Consider the following 23,073-nt stretch of genomic DNA (forward strand, 5'->3'; position numbering starts at 1 on the left):
ACACGTAGATCAGTGATGTTCAAAACATGTCGACTCACTTTGGCCATGATTATATTCTTTATCTTAGCAAACCTTGTGTTGGCATGACCGCGCGCATTTAACGCCATGCAACAGTCAGTGATTTCGACGGACTTAATTTTATGCATTCAATACTGAGCTCAGTCTCAGGGTGGGGTTAAGGTACCTTTTCCGGAATCAATTGTGCATGATTGGAATATTAGTGTCTTGTCTTATCGAATTTTGTGAGAACAGAAACTTGTCGTAACAGAGCAACTGCGCAATGAAGATATAATTTAGTGATTAAATTTCAATACACGCTGTAGCATTTTTGGTAACTGCTGAGATGTGTCGAAATCAATCAATAACATATACTAGTAATGTAATGTAATGTAATGTATTATTGGCTTTCGTCACGGAAAAACAATTATTTAGTCAACATGTCCCTTTGTGAAATAGGTTCTAGTCACTGTTACAGAGCAGAGTCATGTCACCGTATGTTACAGAGCAGAGTGAAATTGGTGGCAATGGCAGACACATTTCTCCATTAAACACTTGATTATTATATGCAAGAAACCCTTTTGTCAGAGCAAGTTATTGCCGAAGACAGCCACTTTTTCCAGTCTGGGTCACAGGTTCACTTCTGGATACTGGCACTAATGCAGCAAAACAGCTATGCTTTCCCACTAATTTCCAAGATACCAACTCTCGTATCGTAAGACACCTAAATGTGTCGACTGTGACTCACAACTTCAAATTGCATAATAGCGGCGCATAACTCAAGTTTTCGCGACGCAAGTTCACATTCCATGCACTTGAATATTTGTATCAAACTGGGATTCCCACTCGAGTAACATGTTCTAATTCCTGGCCCTGGAATACTGGTGCGTTTCGTGGCAAAACGTGAGCCCCGTAAAGAATCATAGTATTCCGGGCTCACGCAATTCCCTCTGAGCGCCTTATTCAATTTATTTTGAGAATCATGGCTATACTCATCCGTCATATTAGGCCAAGTTTTGCTCACGCGCCTCACAGGGGAATCGCGTAAGCACGGAACACCGATTTCATATGGGGCTCACGGCTCCCCAGCTTTGCCTACACTACAAAAAATAATAAGACAAATTTGGCCTTATGGTCTTGAAGTGACTTTTCATTTAAAAATGTCTTGAAGACTTATTGGTCTTAACAACAATTTTCCGTCTCAAAATTAAGACCGAAATTGTTTGAAAATAAGACCATTGTCCGTTGAAGACAAGAGAAAAATCGCATGAAATTACTACGAGTGCAGAGGGGGTACTCTTGTCACTGTTAGGTTCTGCATGAAGGGAAGCATAACATACCTGGATTTGCAGTTCATAGATACCCATTACGGGTACTTAAATTTTCATTGTATATACCACTTTGTATACAATCCTCAAAACAATACATATTCTAGTCAGAGTATATAAAAGTATTTGTGGTGGGTGCAACGTGCCACCACCATTGTGTCAGTGAAAAGTGACAAGGTACGGTACTTCGAATTCTTGTTCTGGCTCAAATGCTTCCTGTATTTGACTTATTTGAAGTGTGACATGTGACCAACGAGAAAAGGACAAACATGGCACCACCAAATACGTTTTGGCTCTACCTCTCCGCTCTCAAGCCACCGCTAGATTGTATTTGCAATGACCTTCGATAGATCAAAATTTGTCAAAGAAAGCTAAATACGTCTTGTGCTCCGGGCTCATGACAGTTAACCATTCTGATTTATAAGACCACGGACCATGATGTTTCTTGATTAGCAAAATTCGTCTCAAAAACAAGATCAGAAAAACTGAGGCATCAAAAACTGTCCCAAAAACTAAAAAGCACAATGTGTCTTTTAAGAAGTGTTTATTGGTCTCAGTTTTAAGCCAATATGGAATCGGTGTCTCGTGCACACCAAAGATTCTACTGACTGCACACAGGTGTGACGCCGAGAACCGTCTTGGCACACCAAAGATATTGCGCTAAACGTACCGGGATTCCAACCTGGGTTTTAAGAACGAATAATCTTGACAATTTAATATGGTCTTATAAAGCTGAATCAGTCTAATTTTAAGACCGAATAATCTTGATAATTTAATCATGGTCTTAAAAAGTTTGATCAGTCTTGATTTTAAGACCTCCCTTCATCAGTAAGACTAAATTTTCGGAAAATAAGACCAAATCTTCTCAATGTCTTAAATTTACGACCAAAATTACAAATTATGTTTTGTAGTGTAGTATGTAGCAAACAGAGATGATCATATCACTAAAATGCTGGAGATCGAGTGACACGGTAGGTCATTTTTCGTCATTTGACAGCTTCGTCTCCCAGTTTAGCCGATTTCCAGATAGTGTCTGGCGGGTCTGCTATCAGATTTACGAGATGATTCAAGATTCAACCGTACGTCGCTACCTAGGAATTAGTATGCTAAAAGCACCCTGGCGTATATTACTAGCCTACATATAACTTTATCTTATCAGTCCCGTCTATGCATGGCTTTTCATTCAATGCACAATTGCACATGTCTCATTTACACGTTCTTGCCAAGATGTGCGTCATGATTGAAAAGACTAGTCCAAGTCGTTTTAACATCTTCCTATATTTTCATTATACCTCGATCTTGTGGTGTTTGTCAATCGATAGAAATAATGACTGATCTGACTGACATGCTCATGCAGACATGCATCGACAGGCCGTCAAGTCAGCTTGCATATCAACAGTCCTGGTTGTTGTCTATCCTCCCTAGTTTCGTGTAAACGACCAGCTAGCTGAAATAACTGAACAGTGAACACTGAACACACTGTCACTGTCGCCAAACATGATCGGAGATGGATCGTAGTTCCGGCTACACTGGAACCCTGAATCAATCCGGATCCCTTATTTGGCTCCGACTTTTTACATTCAAAATCCGGATCCGATAAACCCACTGACGTGATCTCGTCTCGTTAGACTGGGCATCGATGAACCGTGGCCAACACGACTGGTGTATTTGATTTGTCAATGTCGCCAATGTCACCAATATCGCTAATGTCTACATGTATATATTTTTTCAATGTCGCCAATGTCGTGATTGCCGACAATGCCGCCAATGCCGACATTGGCGGCAATGCCGCTCGGGGCCGAAACTAGGGTTGTATGGGAAGGAAATTTGTGCGGCCGTGGACACGTTTGTTTTATATCGACACGTTTTTTTATATCGGCCGTGGACACGTTTGTTTATATCGGCGGCCGTTGACATGCAATTTGAATTACCGAATTGACTTGAGAGATTCTTGAGAGATGTTAATGAATCTTGAAATTTTCTTCACGCTGCGCGCGATTCAATGTTACTTCGTTTATTCTTTTTTTAATAGTAGGGCCCTTTCCAATCACAGCCCCACAGCAGAGGAAAATGATGCGCCCCACATAGAAATAACAACTCGGAATGGTGTAGTCTTCACCATACCGACAATACTGACGGAAGGTCAGGTAATAACAGCATGCAAAAAAATGAATAATAACGATTGCCTCACCCGAAGATACATCATCATTTATTACTTTATTACCTAAATTAGGGACAGAACTTGCAGTAGCAGGATAGTGACGAATTATTATCAAAGCGAGGGACCTTGTGCGGTAACATTATGGGTTTTTATGCTTCTCAAGGAAGCTGAGAACGATTCAAGTCGGGACAGAAAAGAAACACATGACAGGTAACGCGCGCGCGGAGCGATCCTGGTTCAAGGCGGTCGTTGACGGACGAAGGCGTTGAATCGAGCGGAGGTCGGTCGAATGCTGTGGAGCATTGCGGTGCTGTCGGTACAGTAGCGAGCGGCGTCGATATCGTAGTCGAAATCTTTTACAACGTCTATAGCAAGTTTGTTGCCGGAAACAGCTGCGGCAAGCTGCAGTTTGCGGCTGCTCAGCATCTTTCGTTGTTGCGTATGTAAATTGATAGGGTCAAGAGTTCGTTCGGAGGAAGGCAGCAAGTCTGGCAAAACGACTTGTGAGTGCCACCGAGGTAGCAGGTACTCGTTGATTTTCTCTTCGTACTTTTGAAAGAACTCGGGTTCTTCCGCGAATTCAGAGCGTTGGTCTTCGAGCGATTTCTCGGCAGCTTCTTTGTTGCAGGGTAGTTTGACGGTTTCCGTTCTCTTGAGAGGAAACACTTCGTGACGTATGTTTGTGGTGTGCGGAGGCGCAGCGTCTTCGACGTTGGACAGAGCTTGCATCTTGGTGTCAGAGTCTTCAGAATTGTCGAGTTTGTAAAAACCAGAGACACAGGAAGTAGGACTATCAATCGCGGTGACATGTATGTCTCTTCGTCCCTGCGGAGGGACTTCGTCGTTGGCAGGCAAGACCGGTTCAGTAAGGACATTCGAACTATGTGGAATGACCGTTCGGAATTGGGCTCTGGGAACAGCCCCGAAGAGTCTGATGGTTACATCTCCGAAGAGTTTGATGGTTACAGCAGTATCAGGATTAGGGGAGTCGCATGGACTAGGTTTACGATTTGGATAACTTGTCAGTGCGGGCATTGCTGCCATTAACAATACTAACTCTGAACTAGCCTCCGTTAGCAATCGGGTGTCTTCGAATAAATTACATATCAATCCCCTCAAAATCCAAATTCTAGTATTTGACTCTAAAGGATCTCTCGACAATGCGATCGCAGAATTCAAACTAAAGGACTCTTTGATTAAAACCAGTCAATCTGTCAAGTATCTAGGTATTATTATTGATGATAATCTAGTATGGGACCATCACATCAACTACATAGCAAGCAAAATATCTCGTGGCATCGGTGCACTCTATCGCCTGAAGAAGCTGGTTCCAATATCACTTCTCCTACCTGTTTATCATGCGCTCGTCCACTGCCATCTTACATATGGAATAACAGTGTGGGGCTGCTCTTACAAGAAGCATATCAACAAGCTCCAGGTATTACAGAACAAAGGCATTAGGATTATATCTAATATACCTGCATGTAGCAGTGTCAGTCCTGAATTTAGAAAATTGGGCATTCTCAAGGTCTCGGATTTATATGAATTTGAAATTGTAAAAATCATGAAACAATATAATGAAAGAACACTACCTGTATATTTCGACAACTTTTTTCAATGCCCCAATTCAATTCACCATTATAACACAAGATTCTCACAGAATCAGTCCCTATTTGTTAAATTGAATTCATCAAGACTGTCAAGAAATTCCCTATCTTATATAGGTGTGAAATTTTGGAACAATGTACCAACTTTCTACCGTACTCTTCCTTATCATACATTTAAAGCTCGCTATTGCAAATTTATATTATCCAAGTACTAAGAACATATCTCATGACCACAGTGATGTTGTTCGTTGTTTTGATTCATTTAATATGCTACAATAATATTACCACTGTGTACATGGGTAAAATTGTTATTTTCTGATCACAATGGTAACCGTCCTTCACTAGTGTTGCTGTCTTTTATTTACTTTTGTTTATTTCGTTACTCTTTGCGGTGCTACTCTGAGAGAAGAAATTGATCCATATTATAATTAATACTGCCAATATGCTTGGGTGACTCCGGCCTAGAAGACTTCGGTCATATCGGGTCTCCCAGTCTATACCATGTAAATTATAGTTAGGAAAATTTTTAAAATGTATACTATTGGACGTGAATGTTTGTGGACATTGCCTTTACTATATTTCATGGTTGACGAATAAAAGAACTCTCTCTCTCTCTCTCTCTCTTGCCCTAAATTTTTGAAAACACCCTGCCCATCTACAGTAGTGGTCTTCAAAAATGACTTTTTTTCCTCAAATCGTACTGGCTACTTGATAAAATTGTTAGGTTATATAATTTAAGCCTACACAGCAAATTTGGTTAAATTCCAACCAGTAGCCGCATTGCTACAGGAGAAGCAAATTTCTATTTAGTATATAAAAATAAATAACAAGAAATTTGAAAATTTTCTGTTCACCCCATGGAAGTGTTCGGTTGTCTATAGAAACGATATTCACCAAATTTGGTTCAATTTCAACCAGTGGAGCGGAGTTATAGTCGTCGAAAAATCAGGCTATGAATAAAATAGTATTTACGGCGACTAATTCTTTAGTTATTTATTATAGTGGTGCCCTGCCTCACTCACTATTCGCTAACAATCGGAAAATCGCAGTAGGGGAGACCGGGTACAACTGCAACTAGGGACAGATGTAACAATCGATCTCACCGCTAGTAGGGTGGATAAATCGGCTTGATATTTTGAGTGCGCATGCAGTAGTTATCTCTTCTATTATACCTGGAGTTACGTTGAGCTACGACGCAAAACCCCGGAATAATTTGAAAAAAACGAAATTTTTGACCCTTGAGTAAATATTTTCTGGTCCGGAATAATTTGTTTAGACAAATAGTACCTCAAGTGGTTACTACGTAATATATGTAGTTGGAACAATGTTACCATAGTCTACCGTGGTGATTGAAAGACTAGGACTTGCATCACCGGGAAGGTACCATACTGAGACACTAATCATGGTCGAGCGTGTCAGGGGCAATCGTAACACTCTGTTACTTTTGCCCCGTTACAATATGATATCAATTCTGAATGTCTTTGTTCATATGTTGGTATTACCATTTATCTACTGCAGAATAATCTTGCAACAGCCAGAAGTTCACCGGAGCAGATACTACCTTGCGATACCAATTCTAAAATAATCATCTGTCGTAACGCCCATACAAACGTGGTGATGTGAATCTTACGGTTCGGTTATTTCCGTGATTCAACCACCCTTTCTCATGTTGATCGACTTTTGGTGTGTCGACCTTCAATGGTCATGACTGAATCCTCATTCCCTGACTTTGATCATGGCCTAATTACATTTTGATAATTGGCGTGAACAATTTATTTTAATTTTGTACAGCACAGAAGAATGTCAATATAGATTTGACGCCACACAATGCTGTGTCTTCGTTTTGCTGCACTATCATCGGCCCATTCAACCAAGATATGTTAACCAGGTCGGTTTCGCACCGAAAAACCAACCCATTATGCACGCTGAACAACAGAACCTTGGTAGAAGAGGCCGAATACGTGTAGGGAGATGATGGAATGAATGTGTTTCTTGTACACTTTAAGCTTTGAACAAGACACGAAGGGTGATATTGTATTCAGATGCCATAAATGCGATGGGGCGTAGTCTGGAAGCGTTCAAACGTCTCTTTCTTTAGTTCAATGCAATATTACAATTCGTGCTTCTGTTTTCGTTGTTCATTTCGTTTGTTTTTAGTTATAAATAACACTGTCATAATTGCCCCGCAAGGGTGGTACAATTGCTCCTGTGTGCGGGGCGATTGTAACATTTGAGCGGCGATTTTCGCGACCCAAAATTTCCATGATTGATTGTTAATTGAGTTCCATTTTAGATTTTATATCAACTATCGAGTTGTTGGCTTCTTTATATAAAACTTTGGAATTGAAATTTCCACGAGAAAAACACGTAATGTTGGAAAATACAAAAAGTGTTACAATTGTCTCCGGTCTCCCCTACAGTGATTCGCGCTATCGGTTTCGGAAACCGGCAGTGCTGTATGAATTGTAAAGTAGCAATGGATATAGCAAATACGTAATGCGGAACAAATACATTCCCTTACTGGTGTAGCTTTTATGTAATTTCCATCCATAGCTACGTTGAGTTGTGGTATGTGATAGCTACTTACAGAGCCTGCCTCGTCGTTGTTTTGGCCTTTATGGTGTTTTCGACTGTAATAGTCATTTATATCAGGTCGAAATCCCATCTGATGTTTCTATATCTGCCGAATTGTAGCACGGCCTACTTCTAGAGGTTTTTGTAAGACACCACTTAGCCTTCGGCGGATCAAATGGCGAGGAACAGCCTATAGATAGCCTGCGTGTGAAGATGGCGGCTAATGTGATAAGAAACAGGCCGTCAACTCAATCAGCTATCCTTGTGAGTTTTATATATTTGCGAATCTTAATCCGAGGAAATCTGCATCCCCAATCAAAATGATGAATCTAACCCTGATTTTCTACAGTCTGTATGTCTTCAAGACTTCAACCAATTAATTTTGATGTTTGTGACTGATATATTTAGCTTTGTCTATACAGTGTCTATATTTCAATCTTTTAAACCGGAGATGGGACGAGAAACGGGCAATACAGAATATAAAACCGAAATTAAACCCTAAACAAAATATTTTTACGTTTTTCATTTCACCCTTTTCGTTGAGAAATCTGTATTAAATAACTGAATATTTCACTATATAGAAAAAACATAAATATGTATTGTAAAATGTTGAATTGCAACGACTAACAGGGTGCAGAGAATGTGTATCTTCATCGGGTACTTTACCTGCGTGTGTGTCAGTGCCTCCTCAGCGACGAACCTCACCGCAATTCACGGCAGCTTACCTTTTTTTCTCGCGGAACCATGTCCAATGTTGTACAACACTGCTGAAGGTTTTCAATTTCCGGAAACAAGGAGGGCAAATCCTCTAAAGGAGACCGATATGGTAATCCAACTGTAGGTATTAAATTGTGGTTACCGTATGTTGGAGTCGGGAAAGGCGGACACTTTTACCAAATAAGAAAAGTTAGTTGATCAAGACTGAAAGCTATTTCGCTATTTTTGCTGTAAAATTTGAGAGTATAGACAAAAAAACGCCGTCATTTCCGATCGACTTCCGATTTACAAAAATTTTACTCAAATTTATAATGTTGTCGACTAAGAAAAAAATTAAAAAAGGTCGTTAGTTTCAATCGAACCTCGAATCACCCCCTCGAACGTCCGTCTTTGCTATATTTAGTGTTATTTATGCCCATTTTCGCTCGAATCTCTCCATTATCCTAGCTGTAAAAGCTGTGAAGAAGGACGAATTGCCAAGAAGGAGGAAATTTAGGCGTCATCGAAGGACATTTTTAAAAACCTGAAAAAGGAAGACGAATCCTCCTAAAGGAGGACGTATGGTAACCTTATATTAAATGAAGATTTGTATTGCTAAAACACCAAGAGTGCTGACTATACTCGGATATCTGTAACACATATAGTACTTTAGTAATATATATAATATAGTAATACGTATTCTGCTAGTAATGTGCTATATGGTTAATGGTTATCCATACCTGAGGGCCACTGTCGTGTCATTATCATTATACCTTGATCTCACATCTCAATTTCGACGCAACAAAACAGGCGCATGTGAATAGCAGCTGCCTGTCAGTGGATGCCGACGTGACGAGCCGTTATTATTTCGATTCTATTTGTATTGCACCATACAATTCACACTCTACTAGTAGGCATATTGTTATATCATTTCCGTAAATGAAGTGGTGGGTGAAACACAAGGTTGAGCCATTATGATTTGGAGCGCAGTAAAAGAATGAAGGCATGACACCCTACGTCAATGTACTGTGTGTACACGTAGGCCTACATCAATGTCAAGGCATATGAACGACAAAGGGCTATAGCGAGCAGTTACTGCAGTATCCAAATAATTTAAATAACAACATCATATGCGAAGTTCATCTACTCCTGCGCTCTGGTGATTCACCATCATAATTTTCTTAAACTTTTTCTCAAATCAATACACCACAAGATTGCGTTATAATGAAAAGATAGGAGGGCGCCGAAGCGACTTGGAGTAGTCTTCTAATCACCCACCCATCTTGGCCTACAGCACGTAAATAAGAGGCATGCACATTGGATAAAGGAAAGGATAGCATGAATGAAAGTGACAAAATGAATGCTTCGGCGAGGGTGATATGTCAGGTCGTGGTCGGGTAATCTGACTATAGTATTGATTCAGTAAAAATTGCTGGTATTTCGATTTGAATGTGGACATTCTCGACGACTGTCGGATAGCCGGCGAGATGCTGCTCCACACTATAGGTCTGGCATACTTGAAGAGCACTGTGTTTTCTTGTATTCTATCCTGATCATATGGTAGTTGTTCTTCGAGGACGCGCGTGTGTAGTAATTGTGCGCTTTTGATTCCGACGTGAAGTAGTCGTTGAAAATTGTGGGACTGTAACCACAATGGAACTGACACATAAACATGACAATTTCTAGTTTCCTCGTGTCTTCTATGTTTAGAACACCAAATCTTTTGAGTAGCGATTTATCAGCTGCGCATATTGGTCCACTTGGGGCCTTGACAATGATCGTAGGTAGGGTTGCATTTAAAAAAAACGGTGTCTTAAAAGACTCTGTTTAAAACATGTTTTAATCAGTGTTTTAGAAAAAGGCCTTCAAAAAATGTGTTTTGGATAAGTCGTAAAATTATGCTATAATTGTGTAAATACTTGACAAAAAACATGCTGTATGAGCCTACGGACATTTACCACCCGATATAGCCGACGTATATCGATATGGGATGGTTGGAACCCTTAAAATAGTCGGTTCAACAGGAATAGTACATATATTTCGTCAAAGGAGCTATTTTTACCCTATATTTTCAATTGTCAATGTCAATGTCAATTCACTATGACGTCACAATTGAAAATTCGTGACGTCATTTATTTAAAAAAATATATATGTTTTTAAATTAGGGCCTTGTTTTAAACATGTTTATTTTAAATTGATTTTTGTTTTCAATGCAACCCTAATCGTAGGTAGAGTCAGTCATTTATTAGAAGTAATCGTGTTTTCTCTTTGGTGTGAAGGCAGCATCTGCAATTTATGTCCTCCCCATGGTCGACATTTCACTTCACCAATCACGGGCGATGAGCTGTCAGTTGATTCTGTCAGCGTCACGCGCACTTATTGTTGGAGAGCTACTCATAATGGTGGCGACTGGGAGAGGTCATACGCTCGTCGCTCATGTCAAACTTCCCTTTGTTTGGAAAATTGTGACGTCTACGTTTGTTGCGCATCCGAGTGTAAGAAAATATTCGGGTTCATTTCAATATGAATATACTGTTCAATTGTGTACCTAGTGTAACACTGCTCAATTGTTATACAGTAGAGTTTCGTCCCGTAGATTTATATTCAGTTTCACAGCATTTACTTTGACACCGTTAGTTAACCAGTCAGATGATATGACTCAGTTGTTGTTGTTTGTGGTATTCATGGTGTTTGTCGACTACAATGGCCATTTACACCAGGTTGATATTCCTTATTTTTGATTCCGTATCTGCCGACTTGTAGCACGGCCCACTTCTAGGCATTTTGTAAGACACCGCTTACGAGAATGAGATGGCGAGGAGGATATTACGCAGTGATATACTCAACTTTAATAGTCTGTCCGGAATACACCAGACTTGCTTTAAAAATCATATTTCAGAGAAAACAATGACTTGTATCCAATTACTATGTTATGAAGAGGGTTGGGTTCGTTTTCGTTTTATTGTGGGATTTTCTATGCTGCCGTCACCACGTCGCGAGCAATTCGAAACATAGAAATGCGATGGTGACATATGATTACAGCAAAATTATGTTATAGTGATTTGATTAACCTGGCAAAGTTCGTGGGCAAACGCAAATTTCCGAACTGACTTGTCGACTATTTTCTGCATGTATTAGTGGGACTTTAGGGTTACCACATTTTAGAATCCAAAAAGTTAGTTAACCGACATCGAAATGGGCTGATTTTGAAATTTTACTGGAAATCGTGCCGCGTATATCAAAAAAATAAAATTTCGTCACTTTGACTCGACTCCCGATTCACCCACTTTTTTCGTTACTTGTGCGGTGTTGACTAAAAGAAGGTCATCACTTTGAATCGACTTCCTAATGTCTAAGGGACGCATGGCCTATTTCGTGTCACGTATGCCGATTTTCAGTTGATCCTTTCCATTAACATAGCTATAAAAGCTGTAAAGGAGGATGAATTGTTAGAAAGGAGGACATTTAATCGTCCTCGGAGGACATTTTCAATTTCCTGAAAAAAGAGGACGTATAGTAACCCTACCCTACTTCTCCATGTCTCTGTAGTAACTTATTTTTCGGGTGTGGTTCAGTTGTATTTCCGATTGGGAGCCAAGTTATAGCAAATGCACGAACCACGAACATCGACGAGTGATTGGCAAATCCATCCCTAGGAATAGCAATGTGACATCGCATATTTGTATGATAATGTCTCCGATGCCTTTCTCAGTAAGGCTGGCATGGATGGATATTTATCGCTATACTTCTGTCAGCCCGTATTACGTGACATTGAACTCAGTGGTGTATGAGCAATGCTCATTGAGCATATGCTGACGCCCATGGTTTCGTTGAAAATTTTGAAATAGTTTCAATCTTTTCATTTATATTCACTGGAAATCTTGTTGTGTTGACTAAAGAAAAGGTCTCCACCTGTCATCTTGCCGCCCATGGCGAAGAGCTATAGGCGCCAAGTGGCTGCTACGCCACTGATTAGACTGACTATGGAATATCAAATCCATCCAATTTAGCATTCCATCGCTTGTGACTAAGAAATTTATATCATCATAAACTTTTACTTAGAGAAGTGTTGATTCCATATGAAAGTGCTTTTCATCTTGTGAGATGGTACGCACTTATGCAAATTAAAAAATTACCAGTGCGAATAACGAAGGTGCTGTAAACGGTGCGAATGAAAATCCAGATGAGTGCGGATGAAAATCATAAATAATTGTTACGTTTGCTGACTTGGAATAATTCAAATGATCCTAATAGGAAATTCAAGGGCTGTGTATCCCATAACTTTTGTAGTTGCGACGCAATTGTAAAAACTTGTTTGACTTACGTCGCACCAGTAATCGTAGCTTTGACAATAACTTTTTCACTCACAAGCCATAGTGAATTATTATTTACGCACTATAATTATTACGTAACCAAAAACCTGGTTTGAAAGAGTGTGGCTGACATACAGTGTATCAGTCCGTCTGAGCAGGCGACAGGCAGGAGAAATGAGGTCAAATTGACGTTCTGCTTTCTTTCGCTGGACAATCAATTTTTTGTATTAACAATTCGATTAGCGCGAGGCACGAAGATAGCAGTAAACACGATCATTACAGACTCACACTTGCAAGTTACTGTTATGCAAATTTTCACCCCAGCAAGGTTTATTAAAGTATGGGCCGCAGCCAGTTGGTCAACTCGGTGCCAAAGCTATCTGGTAATATGTATCTAATATTTGTTGAATATACGCTATTGCAAAAATAGTTTTTAAATATCCAACGTCACTATGCTGGGTACTATAGTCAATGAGCGAGACACGCAGAAAAGATGGATTGATCATTAGAATCTGCCGACCTGTTGTTTGAATTCATGATAAGATTTGTCCGACTGGTTTTTCTGGAAAACATGGTCGAATGATGTTGGGATGAACTGGTATAGGGGTGTGCAACGAGCGAGTTCAGGCATATGAGCCTCATTCATGTCGAGGCCAACCCCTTCTGCGTCAGTACACATGAAAATGCAAAGTTTTGGCTAACATATACAGTTGATAAAATACGGTGCCAAATCATCAGCGGCAACAAAACCTTGGCCAAAAATGACCATCGTTGGATGGCCAAACCTTTCGATATTGATATGCTCATTCATTCATTCAGTCAGTCAGTATGGTTTAGTCATCTTACGAACAAACACAATATGTAAATCGGTATGGATTGGGAGACGAGGGAAGACCGGGAGGTGTTAGATTCAGTCGCCACCCAGCGGAGTTGTAAACGAGTAAATATGGCAATATCCGTGGAAGCCCTACGATTGGGGGGCACTGGGCGAGACTTCCGCCCCCCTATAAGTATGTAATCGCAGCTTCTGGGGGGGGGGCTCCGCCCCCAGAACCCCCTTTTTACATTTGTTGTTACCAGCTTAACATTGGTGCGCCATTGGAACAGGATTACGTAGTGTTAATATCACTATATGACACGACTTTGACGCAGGCCAGAAATTCTATAGGCTAAATAGACCCACACTAATCTGGAAAGCTATCGGCTGACATTAATGATGAGCCAGCACTGGATTAGGTCATATCTATTATTGCATGGTTGCAAGGATAGACTACATCAATACTAAGTGCCTCTACTATAGTGGTCCTCAACCTTTTTTAGACACGCCCCCCTTTATGCTAGTGAAACATTTCGCGCCCCCCTTATCGTCATATCACAAAATCCAACCAGGATGATAGCAAGCCCAACATATTGTTTGATGGTATGGAAGGTTATGACTGTTGATGAGAGAATTCCAAAATATGAAATTCGGTCTATATATAGAGAAACACGCTTGAATTGGAGCTAAATCGCGCAGAGCGGAAAATTTTACTTCGGTTGACCGCTTCTTCGCGCCTCCCTTCAGATGCTTTCACGCCCCCAGGTTGAGAACCACTACTCTACTGCATGCAGACACTTGATGATTATCGGGATATGGTACGTTTCTAGCAAATGCAGATACGTTATGGTTGACCAAAGAGCGGGGCTTCGACCAGGGGGGTCCGAGTGACCGCCCACATCGCGCACCCCAAAAGCCACCAATGGGCAAGATGTAGGTACGTCAAGGATAACGAATATGACAGTTAACCAAGGGACATAAAAATTACAAGATATAAAAGACATGGATATTCAGCAGTAAACATCCAAGCAGAGTACACACAGTGTACACAGTGTGCCCAGCGTGAAATATGTATCAAAGCAAAAACAAAGAAGACGTAGCAAGTGAAACAGTATTACATCACAGGTATTGCAAATCATAACAAGCATTTCAGTATTTTTCAACAATAACAACAACAACAACAACAGAAGAAGGTGTAGCAAGTGAAACAGTATGACATCACAGTCATTGCAAATCATAACTATTTCAGTATTTTTCATCAATTGAATAGTATATTCATATTGAAATGAACCCGGATATTTTCGGCTGACACTCGTCAGGGGTAATCGTCAGCAACTAGTAGAGAATTGGAAAGAACAATGTATATATATATATTATACATCGACTTTTCAATTAGATAAAATAAAAAAGGGCAAAAGAAAACAGGAGACAAAAAGAACATCGAGATAATCTCTCTCTTTCATGCTGGTGACGTCATATTTTGTGGCGCGATTGTTGATATACAATGTTCTTTTGAATTCTCTACTAGTTGCTGACGATTACCCCTGTCGAGTGTAAGCCGAAAATATTCGGGTTTATTTCAATATGAATATACTATTCAATCTTTTTCATGAGTGAGGCTCGGATCGCAAGATGCCACTAAGACTCCTATTTTTGTTGTGGTATAAGGAGCGGATCATTGGTTATTGAATGTTATTGAGCTGTTACGGACTTTCAAGTTAGATTGAGCTAAAGCGCCGCACACATGGCATCGTGATTTTCTTCGCTCTCCTCATTTACTCGCGAGACAGAAGATGAGAAATCGATAAGAAAAAAAATAGAACAGTAGTTGGAGCAACGTATCATAAGGTCAAAACGTAGCGAGCCCTAATGTGTCCACTCTCCTTGATCGTTTTGGAGCTTATTTTCCAAGACATCAGGCAAAAGCCTCAACACAGTCATGTGGGGTTTTCACCCTTTCAACAAACTAGAGCCTCCGGGACGTTTGTGTCATCTCTCAAAAACGATTTCTGTCGGCAAGCATTTTTCATTCGCGGAAAATACACTGTATGTTGGATAGGGGTGCAGAACAGTTCTTAAGACCCGGCCACCCAAGCACTGGCAGACGTTCTCGTACAAAACCCAACAACTTCTTTGGCTGAGAAGGATTTTGCTGAAATAGTTGAAATCAAAACGAGAAAAAGGAGCTGTCTTTTTAATGAGACACTTGATGGCCTAAGCTATAATAGCCAATTTGATTCACATCTGAACAGAATATTTTCTTAAGTATCTTCATCTTCTTTTTGTATGATAATTTTGGGTCCGTTTGTGCGAATGAAATTTATTATCCAAAATTAAAAGTGCGAATGAAGCTCACAAAAGTTTAGAAGAACTGCCCTATGACATGTCCGTGGTTCGTAAGTTGCACATAAACTGGCCGAGCGCGTTGATTGAGTGATTGGCACTGTAAAATATTGGTCATTACAGTGGTACGTTGTAATTTGGTGATAGATAATATCACGGGCTAGTCATTCAGCTTGTAAACTCCTCTTTTCAAAGTCCCCATATTTATTTTACTGTATACATATTAACTCACTAATTTGTATCTCCACATCTCCTACATAACGTATGCCAGATATAGACGTACTATACATAAATTGTTGTCAATCTGTGGTACACGGGCACTGTCGGACGATAAACAGGATATCGCAGCTGCACGGGGAAAATCTCAATGAGGCAATCTCCGTCTTTCATTGTCACGCTCGAATTGAATTAATCAAGGATTCCGAAGCAAATTTCACGTGGATGGTCCGACATGGGGAACTTCCTGTTTACATATTTTGGTGAACTGCTGCGCTGGGCCAATCCACGAAATAACCGTGAGTCGAAACTTACTATCATGTTTCATGTAGGTTCAGTGTTTACCCACTGACACTACGCTAACAGGAGTAACTTCTAACGCTCACGTTTGTGTCTCAAATGTGAAGATTATAAAGCCACAATTGTCATGCATATAACGCCATGGTATTTCAATGACTTTATCAGGAAGACCACCATTAGCTTACACTCAGGTATCGCAGCACCTAACCAGGCCCGTAACATTGCTATCTTCTCCTTCCCCTACAGCAGTGCTTTTCAACCTGTGTGACGGTTCGCACTTGTGCGAATGAAAAAAATTGCAGTGCGAATGACGAAGGTGGTGCGAACAGTGCGGATGAAAATCCGGATCAAGTGCGAATGAAAATCGCCAATAATTGTTAATTTTTTTGACTTGGAATAATTCAAATAAGCCTAATAGGAAAATCAAGGTCAGTGTATAACTTTTGTAGTGGCGACGCAATTGTAAAAATTTGTTTAACTTACGACGCACCGCAAATCGTAGTTCTCACAAGCCGCAGTGAATGATGTCAAATTGACTTTCTGCTTTCTTTCGCTAAACAATCATCACATATTCGTAATAACTATTCGATTAGCGCGAGGCACGAGGATAGTAGCACATAGCCTACCATCATTACAGACTCACATTTGCAATTACTGTAACGAAAATTTTCACTTCCTCAAGGTATTAAAGTATGTATCGCAATGAGTATATGATTTTTGGTCGACACGGTGCCAGAGCTATCTGTTAATATGTATGCAATATTTGTTGAATTTATTGCAAAAAATGCTGCTATAGTTTTTACATATCCAAGGCACTGTGTTGGGTACTTTAGCCAATAAGCGAGATACGCAGAAAATATGGCTTTATCGTAAGAATTCATGATAAGATTTGTCCAACTGGTTTTTCTGGAAAACATGGCCGAAGACCGTTGGGATGAACTAGTGTAGGGGTGTGAAACGAGCTAGTTCAGGCCTATGAGACTGATTTATATCGAGTAAAACCCTTCTGCGTAGGCCGTAGGGGCACATGAAGACGTAATGTTTTCGCCAACAAACCGCTGATAAAATGCGGTGCCAAAAACATAAGCGGTGACAAAATCTTGGTCTAAAAATGACTGATGTTGGATGGCCAAATTTCCGATATGGATATGCTCCGTTGTCGGCACGGAATAGTCCCGTTCTTGCGATCGGAATAGACAAGTTGTACAGCTGCGACACGCATAGGAATTTAATTTGTCCTAATTTGAAATCGAGTGCGTCAAATATGTTTTGTAGAGCTGTGGTGAGTAGAATTGTGGTGTGCGCGTTTTGCATGTTATACCTGTCCTCAAAATCGTAGCTTACAACTGTAATATTCAAAATGAATTCCTTTTCATGGGTGAGGCTCGGGTCGCGAGATGCCACAGAAACCCAGATTTTAGTGGTATTCTAAAAGCTGCTTTACCGTTATTAAACTGTTCTGAGTCTTCAAGTTAGATTGAGCTAAAGAACAGAACATACAGTATCTTGAGTATATTTGCTCGTGTCATATACTCGCAAAACAGAAGTTAGAGCTCGCTACCTTAAGATCCGTTGCTCCAATGTGCCTACTCTCCTTGATCGTTTTTTCACCTTATGTTCCAAGACATAAGGCAAAAGCCTCAAAACAAACATGTGCGTGTTTCACCTTTTCGACAAACTGGAGCCTCCGGGACCGTGTCAGCTCTAAGAAACGATTCTGTCAGCAGGCATTTTTCAATCGCGAGAAATACGCTGTATTTTGGACAGGAGTGCAGTACAGATTTTAAGACCTGACCATTCAAGCACTAGTAGACGTTCTTGTACAAAACCCAAGACCTTGTTTGGCCGAGAAGGGTTTTAGTGAAATAATTGAGATCAAAGCGAGCGAAAAAAGTTGCCTTTTTAATGGGACACTTGATAGCTTAAGTTACATAGCAGCTAATTTGTTGCACATCTGAACAAAATGTTGTTAAGTATATCTTCATCTTTTTTTTTGTATAACGATTTTCGCTTAGTTCGTGCGAATGAAATTTATTTTACAAAAAAAGTGCGAATGGAGCTCAAAAAGGTTGAAAAGCACTGCTATTGCAACAATTGGATAGAGGCGGTCGTACTTGTTGTGCACTCGGCTTAAAGATGCATCTCGCAAGTTTCCAAGTTTGCAACTGCATCAGGGTACTGACTAACAGGAAGATGGACGCCACCATCCAATATATTCCTGCAAATTACCCACCAGAGAAATTATGCTCCTACTTGGGTATCGCATTTACCGTATCTGATGATGAATGCAACGCCAAGGCGCACCTCGCAATAAGATCGAAATTATATGACAAATGACAGTATCATAATATAATATGATAATATTTAATTTTTAATTATCTCTAACTGACTAGCTTTTCCCAATTCTTAATTTACCACGATTCTCCAATCTATAGTAACCCCGTCCAGTATTGCATGCAATGGCATAATAATTTGACTTTGCTGACATTTCAGGAGTCTACTTCATTCTCGACATTTTCCACATAGAGAGGACATAGGTTGATCCCCGGATTGTGCGAGCATTTGTAAATTTACCAGGTCAACTATGAATAACGAGATGATATACTCGATGACTTCGTCTCTATTAACCTATACACAACATGGTGTCGTATTTAAAGTTGATAAAGGAGTCCGATCATTTCGTCAATTTACATCACTACAATTGATCTTCTAGGTGGCAATCGGCATTTTGGTGCAGGAAATACCATCGGGACAAACGTAGACACTGGCGGGATCTATTATGCCATTTACAAAAACTGTCGTTTTTTCTTTGGACAAGGCCAGAGTGCAGATGGAACGCAAAACGGTATACAAAATGATATTCTTCTGTTACCATGCATCACAAGTTTTCATTCCATGTCACCAAGCCAGCATTCTCTTCTCATTCACATTTCTTGGAAACTAGACATGAGTGTTCGCTGAGACGTATGTTGAAATAATTCTTCGCAGTAAACTGCAATTTGAATTGGTAATTAAGTTGGAATTCATTGCTTTACAAACGATCCGTTCTTCTTAGGCTAATTGGTCTATACCGGTTAACGTAAATCGGCGACTGATTTCTAAGAGAAACGTTGCCAGTCGCAGCCATCCGTTTGGGGGGCTCATGTTGGTTCTAATTTACTATAGGACATCGCGTCGCTGGTAATTTGACCATTTCTTATGCTCGAAATCGTGTAATCGACGGCCTTGTAATCATAAGGCAACTTATTGTCGGATTCACTACTTATTTTACCATTGGTAGAAGTATGGGTACGACGTTTAGCTACTGATCTTACATATCCCGTAGGCCTACACTATAAAAGGCCACAAGTTGTAAATAATATCATCACCAATTTCAGGTCCTGTTCCGAGGAATCTGCTGAAAAATTTTTCTACTTTTCTGTTGCTTACTTGGTTGGCTACTCTTGGTCCGCAAGGTAATATATTTATATTATTTAACAAGAATTTATGATGTCAATCTCCATACTTTTACGGCTGTACACCTACGTACAGCATGTCACGCCGTCAGATGCCCCGTATCACTGTAAGCAATCGGATTATATAATCGGATTGTATAAGCCCGTGGGCTCATACAACATGTTTTTTAAAAAGTATTTACATAATTATGGCATAATTTTACAACTTAAAAAAACAAACATTTACTTCGTTTAAAAGGCCTTTGTTTAAAACACTGTTTAAAACATGTTTTACACAAAACGTTTTAAAACACTGTTTGTGTTAAATGCATCCCTATATGGGTTATAGGCACGTATTCGGTGTCTGCCAACTGCATGCAAAAATCTCCTTTCTCTTTTCAGAGCCCCCCGGAACTTGTGAGCCACCTCCGCAGATTTCTTTCGGCGCTGTGGAATGTTCAACAGATACCTACATCGTTGGAACTTCTTGCAAGGTTACTTGTACGCAGAATCGTGTTCCGTTTTCTGACAACACTTACCAGCCGACAAATAAGTCAATAAAGTGCATGGAAAACGGGGAGGTGCGAGAATAGAATGGATAGAATTGATTTCCAGAGATGGTCATTAAAGACTACTCATACATTTTCGGAGTATTCAAGTATATTTTATATTTTTGCCCTATTTACTCCAGTTAACTTGTGTTGGACTACTTCGGGCATCAATTATACGAGAGAAGTTGTCGAGCGAAATAGCACCTGTATATTGTCGTAACTGAATATTATGTGCAATTGGTCGTATTGTCGTTACTCATTTTGTGTTAATCGAGATGCATCGTGCAATTTTGAAATTAGCATCCCCCAACCTTTATTGACTACTGCAATTACGCGAAGCCTCAATTGCTTCGTCCTTGAGTATTTTTCAGGCGTTTTATTTTCCACTTTTACCTGTATATATTAGCGTTGGTTATCTGGAAAATTCCTACTTCAAATTGTAATTGAGAGTAAATTTAGGGCATTACTTCTACGTCGCATGCCAATGCGTTTTATAGTCAAGTAATAAAGGGTCTACCTTGGCTTTGCTCCCTGTACGGCACTGATGACCCCTGGCTGGCATTCACGCTATGCATCAGCGTTTCGCGTTGCTTATGCCAGAAACCGCAATGGTACTGCGCAAGCTCCCTCTGTTGACTTATATTTTTGTAATTTTCTGCTTTGTGAATTCTCACAGTGGTCGGAAAACTTTCCAACTTGTAAATGTGCCACATGCCGCACCGGGGAGAACTGCCAATTGACGACATCCTGGAATGAGGTTAGAGGAAGCATCAGGCATAACCAACGCCACTCATATGTAAGACCATAATACAACTAGGGTTGCATATAAAATATGTTGTTTAAAATATGTTTTATAGTATTTTTTAGTCATGAAATCACGAACATCTCATTGTGACGTCACATTTCGGATTGACATTGACGATTAAAAATATAGAGTAAATATAACTCTTGGAACAAAAAGGGCTTCCTACTACTGTCATAAACTGATCAAAAACATCTTTAACATCGGTATGCAGCATTTTTACGGTCGGCGGTCTTCATCATCAGAAGACCCATTTCGTACCAATGATCTATATATCTACACTACATGCTATAACTGTTGAACCGACGTCGATTTCGAGGGTTCCAGCAACCCCACATCGTATACGTCGACTATATTGACTGACTGACTGCAAATCGTCCGTAGGCTCATACTACATGTTTTTCGGAAGTAGTCGTACAATTATGGCATAATTTATACAACGTTTTAATAAACACAATTTTTTTAATGCATTCGTTTAAAACATTGTTTAACACATGTTTTAAACAAGGTGTTTTAAAAAGCGTTTGTTTTAACTGCAATCCAAAATACAACGCAGTTAACCATGATTAAACTGAGAGATTTATTCATATTTCCAAGTTGAACTACGCGGGGAATACGATCACAACAAGTGCGGAATCAAAATGGCGCCATGGCAAACTACGTTACAAGTGCCTATGTCAAGACGAACAAATCAATGGCCACTCTGTATCATGTACAGGGGAGTCGCGATATGGTAGTTGTGAGCACGCATGCTCGTTGCTCATTCAAGCAATGGTGAATCAGAATCATTACGAGCCACCATGTGATCCAGGAGCGATGAGAACCAGATGCTAAAATCCTTCGATCTGTATGATTGATGTCACAATTGCAACTCATTCGGATAGGCCTACTCCCGATCTTAATTATTGACAGTACTATGGTTCGATGGGATACCCAATAAAGATGATTCCGCAGATAATATACCAATGTAGATCTATTCAAGTTATAACCATTATTGCCCACTTATCAATTAAGACATGTATTTTGCTTGAATAGGCCTACTTGTTTCGGGTACGGAACAAATCAGTCCAAGAACTGACCTTAGTCGCCGATGACATGAAGATATGCCTGTGCATATTTTGAAATCTCTTCACGTTAATCCCTTTGTTGGCTAGAAGATGATAAAAGGTTTATTGATGGGATGCGAAGCTGAGTATCCAATCGGATATGATATTCACGATGTTCTACATTGCAACTCTTCAACTTATCAGCCGCAAGCAGATGCGATCTATTGCTTTTCTGTAAAATGTTAAAATTTCTCTCCTTCAACCCCCAGATCTTAGTGCTATTGCCACAGTGCTAGAAACTTCCAAATTGAATCCGGACAAACTTCATTCCTATTTAATATAACGCATTATAATCTATATATTATTATTATTATTAATATTATTCCGAATGAAATTGTTTGTTGTCAATGTCATTCACCCCGTTGTTGACTGAGACGTCAAAGCACCTTTTATTGCATGCTATCCACGGCAATGTGTTATTACTAATTCTCCGGCACCATATCGTGAATTATGACCCGAAGCATATTCTGTTCAGACTCATAGTCTCTTGCATGGAAATACATTTCATCACTCTGTATTCAATAGCGCACGTTCGAGAAATCCAGTACATAAGGCATTCTATTGGGCGGGGGCAGACTCGGAAAGTCGATTGCATTATAAATGAAACTTGTCTTGGCTTTTTTCCTTCCTGTATTCCGAAATAGTAGTCATCAAAGTATGCTTCGCGTCTTTGGAAAGATGTTACTCGCCTGATGATTTTATAGTATCTTGTTTGGTACATTGCGATTCTGGATTAGATTTTTACCCACAAAGACTCGTCTTTCGCACCATGTGGGCACCAGGACAAGAGTCAATAGCTTTGATTTTAATTTTCAACGTAGCCTACTA

General features: G+C 39.9%; 2 protein-coding genes across 2 annotated transcripts in view; one reads left to right on the plus strand and one right to left on the minus strand.

The window, feature by feature from the left end:
- Positions 1-21,151, minus strand: part of LOC145452075 (phosphonoacetaldehyde hydrolase-like) — a 69,243-nt gene extending 48,092 nt beyond the window's left edge. The window contains exon 1 of the mRNA XM_080330291.1: positions 21,141-21,151. The gene's annotated coding sequence lies outside the window, so the exon portion shown is untranslated. The remainder of the gene's footprint in view (positions 1-21,140) is intronic.
- On the plus strand, positions 16,098-22,767 carry LOC145452076 (uncharacterized). The gene is made up of 6 exons (XM_080330292.1): positions 16,098-16,351; positions 19,066-19,197; positions 19,730-19,807; positions 20,189-20,367; positions 21,014-21,133; positions 21,737-22,767. Exons 1-6 carry the CDS (start codon positions 16,288-16,290, stop codon positions 21,971-21,973), a joined length of 810 nt encoding a protein of 269 aa, XP_080186418.1. The 5' UTR covers positions 16,098-16,287; the 3' UTR covers positions 21,974-22,767.
- Positions 22,768-23,073: the final 306 nt, after the last annotated feature.

This window comes from Botryllus schlosseri, chromosome 12 (genome assembly GCF_051294905.1).
Source record: "Botryllus schlosseri isolate E-star chromosome 12, Bs_hap1, whole genome shotgun sequence".
Classification (NCBI taxonomy): Eukaryota; Metazoa; Chordata; class Ascidiacea; order Stolidobranchia; family Styelidae; genus Botryllus; species Botryllus schlosseri.

Coding starts and splice junctions, on each gene's coding strand:
- LOC145452076 (XM_080330292.1), top strand. CDS start 16,288: ATGGGGAACTTCCTGTTTACATATTTTGGTGAACTGCTGCGCTGGGCC. Junction 19,198..19,729: donor TGCAGATGGAACGCAAAACG/GTATACAAAATG, acceptor CACCAATTTCAG/GTCCTGTTCCGAGGAATCTG. Junction 21,134..21,736: donor ATAACCAACGCCACTCATAT/GTAAGACCATAA, acceptor CATATTTCCAAG/TTGAACTACGCGGGGAATAC.